This window comes from Poromitra crassiceps, assembly GCF_964638095.1.
Source record: "Poromitra crassiceps genome assembly, chromosome: 12".
NCBI lineage: Eukaryota > Metazoa > Chordata > Actinopteri > Beryciformes > Melamphaidae > Poromitra > Poromitra crassiceps.
Window position 1 is genome coordinate 39,629,294 of NC_139632.1, and position 7,500 is coordinate 39,636,793.

At 44.9% G+C, this 7,500-nt stretch overlaps 1 protein-coding gene across 1 annotated transcript in view; it reads right to left on the reverse strand.

Annotated features, from left to right (window-relative positions):
* The window catches only part of mcf2l2 (MCF.2 cell line derived transforming sequence-like 2), a gene marked incomplete at both ends in the record, with an annotated part of 194,736 nt that overhangs the window by 6,504 nt on the left and 180,732 nt on the right, over positions 1-7,500 (reverse strand). Inside the window, 4 exons of the mRNA XM_083647099.1 lie at positions 2,288-2,403; positions 4,595-4,704; positions 5,604-5,714; positions 6,437-6,508. Of these exons, the coding sequence (XP_083503225.1) occupies positions 2,288-2,403; positions 4,595-4,704; positions 5,604-5,714; positions 6,437-6,508 (409 nt within the window). The remainder of the gene's footprint in view (positions 1-2,287; positions 2,404-4,594; positions 4,705-5,603; positions 5,715-6,436; positions 6,509-7,500) is intronic.

The following is a 7,500-nucleotide window of genomic DNA, read 5'->3' on the forward strand; positions in this document are numbered from 1 at the left end:
GGATTGTAGATAGATAGCAGTCAGGCTATTTTTTTTTAAAGGAATACACCAACATTTGGTAGATTGTCCCATTGGTCAACTTAGTGATGATGTCATGAGAAGATAGACGGCAAAATCATTTCGTTTGTATTTCGTTTGTCCGTTTTCTCCCCAGTTCGCCATACAGTACATACAGTACATGTCCCACCCATGACTGACGTCACGTGGACTGAACAGGTGAAGGGATCTTGGCTTTCACCTGGATTCAACTTATCAGTCACAGATAAAAAACAGGTGCTCCTAATATTTGACCCACTCAATCGGCTGCATGTACAAAGCCTTTGGAGAAAATGCTTTGTCTGTTGAGAAAGAAAGAGTTGAAACAGCATGGGGCGCCATTGAAACAGACCAGCACACTTTACCATAAAAAGCCATCATGAAGTCAGCATGGCGAGAGTAAACAATCAAGTGAGAGAAAATAGAGCCACACAGCACTTCCTTTCTGTGTTCCGTGTTGGGCCTCAATCACACACACACACACACACACACACACACATACAAGTGCTTTGTCTGGGGCAACAGAATGACTGCAACTTCTTTTGACCAGTTCAATATGCCATTGTCGACTAGCCTGGGTAAACCCAGCCCCCAGTGACCTGCTCTCCGGCTTAACCCTGCTCACGAGTCACAAGGTAGTGACTGAGAGCAGGTCTGAGAGCAGGTCACGTGGCGGCTGGGTTTACCCAGGCTAATTGTCGACGTTGGCGGCAGACCATGTGAAACAGGCTCGTCTACCTCCCAGCAAATGGTACGCACGCACACACACGCGCACACACACACACACACACACACACACACACACACACACACACACACACACACACACACACACACACACACACACACACACACACACACACACACACACTCTCATACAACTTGCAAAGGTCAAACAACTTTTATTAAAGTGCAGTCAGTGCCAGTGGGTAACTGTAACTATAACCCTTAAACAGCCCAGGTTACAAAAGTACTGTAAGTAACTCATTCTAGTAACTGTAACTATAACCCGTAAACAGCCCAGGTTACAAAAGTACTGTATGTAACTTATTCTAGTTACTGTAACTATAATCCTTAAACAGCCCAGGATACGAAAGTACTGTATGTAACTCATTCTAGTTACTTTTTCTTCTTTTCTTTTCTTCATTTCCCCCCTGGATTTCTTCCCTCCATTTTCTTCCCTTCAATTACTTGACCAATTCCCCCTGCTGTCCCGGTCGTTGCTCCACCCCCTCTGCCGCTCTGGGGAGAGTTGTAGACTAGCGCCATGCTCCCTCTGATACATGTGCAGTCACCAGCCGCTTCTTCTTCTACCGACCAGAGGAGGCACTAGTGCAGCGACCAGGACACATTCCCTTAATCCAGCTTCCTGTCCCACGCACGGCCAATTGTGCCTGTATGGATGCCCGACCAAGCTGGCGGTAACACAGGGTCTCGAACCTGCAACCCTTGTGTCGGTAGGCTAGTAGGTAAATCTACTGCTGCTCTACCTAGACACCGTTAGCGAACTGCTTTTTCCGGCGTAAAAATACACGATCTTGTTAATGCTACAGTTGGCAAGATTTGAGGCAATGAAACAGCTGTAAAACATGCTCAGGCAGGAAGTGGCGTTGATAAGTTCCTCTGTGAAGCGCCTGCCATCACTTTGTCCCATTGCATCTACTTTACTTTCCAAAATGGGGCTTGAATGAAGCCTTGTAACTCTCTCCCAGAGGGGCGGAGCTAATCCCATGATGTCAGTAGAAAAGGAATCACTAACTGGACAGCTGTATGTCCTGCTCTGTCAAAGGACTAACTGTGGACTACTGTGGACTATTGTGGACTACTGTGGACTACTGTGTTGGCTGTTTGGCAGAATTCACACTCATATAGGGCATATTAGCGTTTCAATGAAATCTTGCCCTTGTAGGAATAAGTTGGCATGACATATCTGCTGTATCATTTTCTGGCCAAATGATGCATAAATATGATAGCTTATTGAGGGCAGAGAGAGTGAATGAGACACTCAACCTGTGTGCCCTAACTAAAATATCTATTCAATGACAGAGTTTATTTTTGTCTTATTTGTGGGATGTGTTTGCTCATGTTGTACGGGCAGCAGACTGGTGAAGCTGTGGCCTTCTCACCTCTCCCTGTGAACAAAATGTGTGCGAACAGTCTCGGATCTCGTCTCAAATGCAGCGCTAAGGCAGTGGTGGGCGGGGCCAGGTTGACATGGCTAAAGTCCCGAGGCGAGCCGACAGGAACTCACCAGTGTCCGTTCTCCGCCTCTTCCAGGAACTGGACCAGGTCGCCCGACTCCAGAGAGAGGTCCCTGGCTGCACGAGACTCGTAGGTCAGCTGCACCCGGAAACGCCCGCTGTCACCCTGCGGAAAGAGGTGACAGAGGTGAATGCTGCATTTCAGGTACAAGCCTGCAAAAATGCAAAAAAGAAAAAAGTGTCAGTTGGCATCACTGGATGTCAGTCAACCGCAACCCAAACCGTCTTCTGGTTGCCAAAGAGATTTCGAGGAACTAGAGGTTGGACCATTCCATGTACACTGTGTGTGCAACTTTCAACCAGAAAACTTCCGTCACCAATTTGAATCTGCAGGCGGAGTTTACTGAAAACAATGAACATCCTGTTACCATATACCGCCAGTAACTCATTACAAAAGTAACATATTACATGTAATATATTACTTTTAGCAGCAACACGGTAATATAACTTATTACCAATAGAATTTCAGTAATATTATACCAGTTACTTGGTCAAGTAACACGAGTTACAAATTGCGTTACATTTTGCACATATCTAAATAAGGATACAATCATTTCCTAATGGAATTGTGTGTTTTTATGCAAATAACCACTATAGATGTCAATAACAAAGGAAAAGGATAACATTTAGAATTTTGCACGGTTTAAACTGACTTCAAGACGGTTGAAATTATTTTTTCGGGATGGTTCCGGGGCGGCGATGTCATTCTGCTACTGCTGTTATTTTGGTGAAAGTCATGCAAAAGCAGTGTAATAGGTAACAAGTTACTCTACACAGACAGTAATATTGTAAAGTAACTTAGTACTTTCGAATGAAAGTAACTAGTAATATGGACGATATGACATTTTGAAAGTAACTTGCCCAACACTGTATACCGCATAGCGCAACAGCGTGAACACAGAATAAGAGAGTGCATGCACATGTGTGTGAGTGTATGTGCATGCGTGTGTGCGCATAACATGCGTGTGTGTGTGTGTGTGTGTGTGTGTGTGTGTGTGTGCGTGTGTGTGTGTGTGTGTGTGTGTGTGTGCGTGTGTGTGTGTGTGTGTGTGTGTGTGTGTGTGTGTGTGTGTGTGTGAAAGAGTGAACCAGTGTGTGTGCCTGCCATTGTGGTATGGTCCTCAGCTCTCCACTGTACATCACACAGATTATAATGGAGCCGGAAAGCCTGACATACCCAACAGACCTGCGCGGGCGGCTCTAATCCTCTCTTCCCTCCTTTCTTAAATGTCAAGTCGTCAGCGGGCGCCGCTAACGAGACGCGCGGCGATGGGAAATAATTAAGCAGAGGAGGGTTCCTCTTTCAGGGGGATTTGGAGGCATGTGTGTGTGTGTGTGTGTGTGTGTGTGTGTGTGTGTGTGTGTGTGTGTGTGTGTGTGTGTGTGTGTGTGCGTGTGTGTGTGTGTGTGTATGTGTGTGTGTGTGTGGGGGGGTGGGTTTAGAAAAAGAGAGGAAAGTGAAGGATGAGTGGAGAGGAAACAGGGGATGTGCGGAGAGCTGTCAAGGGAGGGAGAGTGACACAGGAGTATGATGATTTATGGCCGGGCCTGACTGGACTGGGTCGGGCTGAGCTCAATTTTTCACTCGGGCTCAGAGAAATTCCGTACTACCTACAGTATGTTCCTTTCAGGTTCACAACAGCAATAACGTGGTCATTTCTTCCGTTTTTAGGCCCAAGCAGGGCTGCAGTGTGAGGTAAACAGTAAACACACGTAAACGCCGTTTACCTTTTTAAATACAACACAGCGTTTACTCACCTTTTTACAATGGTTTATACTGGTATCACATGAAACTAGAAGACCTACTGCATCTATCTGTACCAACCATGGTAACCATGTCATGCTAGCTTGACAGGAAGGGGGCTAAATAATGCTCCAAAGTCAGGCTAAATTTTGGCGAGGGAAAAACGGACACGGCCATTTTCAAAGGGGTCCCTTGACCTCTCACCTCAAGATATCTGGATGAGAATGGGTTCTATGGGTACCAAACCCTCTAGAAGGTGGTTCCTCTCTGTTAGAGGCGATGATGATGATGATGATGATAATGATAATAAAATTATATATTTATAGGGATATGATTTCAGTTGTTCTCATACTGTATCTTGACCCATCTTTTTTTTTAAGTCACTACAGCCCTGGAATTCTCGAAGATGCTTTACTGACAATCTGATCAGTAAATGTCGAGGTCAACTGACCAACAGACTAACTAACAGTGTCTCTGTGGACATAAAATCACTTGTGTGTGAACACTTTTATACTATGGCAGACGTACTGTAGCCTTAATAAGCGTTACCTACATTTTTATTGCTGCCCTCCTCTTCTGAGGAGTTGGACAGTTCCTCTGCGCTGGACGGGATCGTCTCAAAGTCCTCGGTGTCCATGGAAGGCAGACGCCGCTGGTTCCAGCCTTTAACAAAACCACAGCACATAAGGTATTAAGCACCAACACGCACATAAGGTATTAAGCACCAACACGCACATAAGATATTAAGCACCAACATGCACTGATAAACTGGGAGGGATGTTACCAGGCCACTAGGCAGTTGTTGGTACTTGATGACAGCTTAATGAGTGTGTGTACACAATATGAAATGACATGCTGTCTGAGAGCGTGTCATTGTGTTTGCAGCACACTATAACTCATGTTGCATGAAGAGCAACCACTAAACAATATAGATAACCGCTCCTTCTGTGTGTCAATGCATCATGGAGACATGATGATCCAGATGATCCTCAGCACATAAACAGGCAATACTATATGGTGAGCCCTAAAAGATAAAGTAACAGTCCCCGCCCACACACACACACACACAAAAGGGGGCGGGGGGGAAAGAAAGAAGATTCAGACCAGGTCTACTCCCTCCCATGTCAGTGGAAACTCCAATGAATCCAACAAACTTCAGAGCTGTGACTGACATGGGAGGAGCGAGGAGATCATGTCTGAACTGTCATTTTGGGGCAAAGTGATTCTTAAAGATCACTCTAAAGATCACTCTGAAATGTAGGAAATCAATCAAATTCTCACAGACATAAAACACACCATATGATTGGTCCATTTGAAGACAGGAACAGAGTAAACCATGAAACATTGAAATAATAATGAAACCATGAGCCAAACAACAAAGCACCCAACACACCAAATAATCAACCAAAATCAACGCAACCGTCTTACCAACGTACATCACGACAAATCAAACTGAAAGCAGCCATATTTGACCATCTCAAAAAAAACAACAGAAGACGACACAAAGTAGGAGACAGACGTGGCTATTATTGTACCATGACCTCTTCTTCTGTGGTGGTTACCTGGTTGGGAGGTGGATCTAGGGACGGTGGAGGTGCCGCCGGCAGCGGCAGCGGTAGCGCTAGTGATGCTTTGGCGTTTCCTGACCGCGGCCATAGCGCCGCGCAACGTATCTGCGTGGAAAGCCAAACGCTATATACCAACCGCTTAAAGGTGAAGTTGTCAAAAGGGCCACCGTACAACATCAGCAACCACAATCCAACACAAGAACGAATAAAACGACACGAGACACATAGAAACACATTTCTAGGAAAATTCAGACTTCCACAACGAAACGGTGCGACTGGTCTACTCATGCAGACATCAACCAAGTAGTCAAAAGGCCTAAAAAACCCAACACATTTCACCATTGAACACAAGAAAGTACTTTATCCACAATGCTCTTTTCATTTGATTCTCATGCAACATCTGTACAAAACCTCACGTCACAGATATGAACACAACACAGTAGAGGTGTCAGAAGAATTCATGTAAGAATGGTTGTTGATTGTTACATGAATCGATTCTGAAATTAATCGTTACTCAACTGAATGTACTCCGAGAGTACATTCAATTTTGAATCGGAAATCGTTTCGAATCGAATGCCAGGAGTGACCCCAGGAATCAAAATCAAATCGTGAGATACCCAACGATTCACACACCCATACAAGAGAGCAGGCAAGACACAGAGGGACATTGTAAATACTACGAGCAGACAGACACACGTACAACACACAACACAACACACACGTGCAACATCATCAAGAGACAACATCATTTCACCAAGATAGGGACATGGAGCTGCAGGCCCAGCATGCATGGAGCCCACAGCACATGCCATGCCATGTGAATGTACCTTCATAACCGAAGGGAGTGGGATCGCTCTTGATCTCGTGTCTCTTGGTCTTTATGCTAGCGGAGAGGGGACCTGGCCAGGGGGAACGCATGGGAGGAGTCAGTGACTAGAAGCTAAGCTAAGAAGGCCTGCACACAGCATGACTGACTTCAGACAGACCAAGTAGTCTCAATAGCTGGTTCATGCAACTGAAAGAGCTGAGATTGGAAAGTCAATTCCTATCCCAAAATTGCACAGTGGTGGTATGTATGTCATACTGGGGCGACTTTACTGGGGGTGCAGTTGCACCCACTAGTGGTCAAATGAAATTTCTGAAACGTCTGTGGCCGACATTGCTGTCTTTCAGAGGCTGTCTGGCTGCTAGAGTGAAGATACTGGTATCATATGAAACTAGAAGACCTACGACATCCACTGGTATCATCAAACCATGTCAAGCTTTTCGGGAAGTGGGCTAAATAACACTCCAAAGTTAGGCTAAGGTTTGGCGAGGTAAATACTGGCATGGCCATTTTCAAAGGGGTGCCTTGACCTCTCCCAGCATGCATTTTTCTATGGTCTTCCCCAAGGTCTTGGTGTCTTAATGTGGTATTTTGGAGGGACTTTTGACCTTTTGTAATTCAAGGCCCACTTCTGATTGTTGAAATCATTCTGAGGACCACCTTCCCAAATAAATGGCGCTCTGAGGCCCAGTCGACCATGGCCCAGTGGTTGAGAAAGACTGTATGCAGAATATATAAGGAGACAATCATTGTTTTCATCATTATAAAGCCACAGCATAGTAAAGAGGATATGAATGTGATGTGTGTGTACTGTAGTTCTTCATAGATCTAGCCTCTTCATTTTGCTCTCAAAGGTGCACGAGATTGATGCATTTTACTTTGCAATGTAAAAAAAAAAATCTTTCCACGGGGGAAACAACCCCCGGACCCCCCTAGAGGTTATGCATTGCATTGCTGTCTCATCTTGCACCCCCCTGGGTGCAACGCCTCTAATCGCCTTTAATTTAATAAACATTTTATATATATATATATATATATATATATATATATATATATATATATATA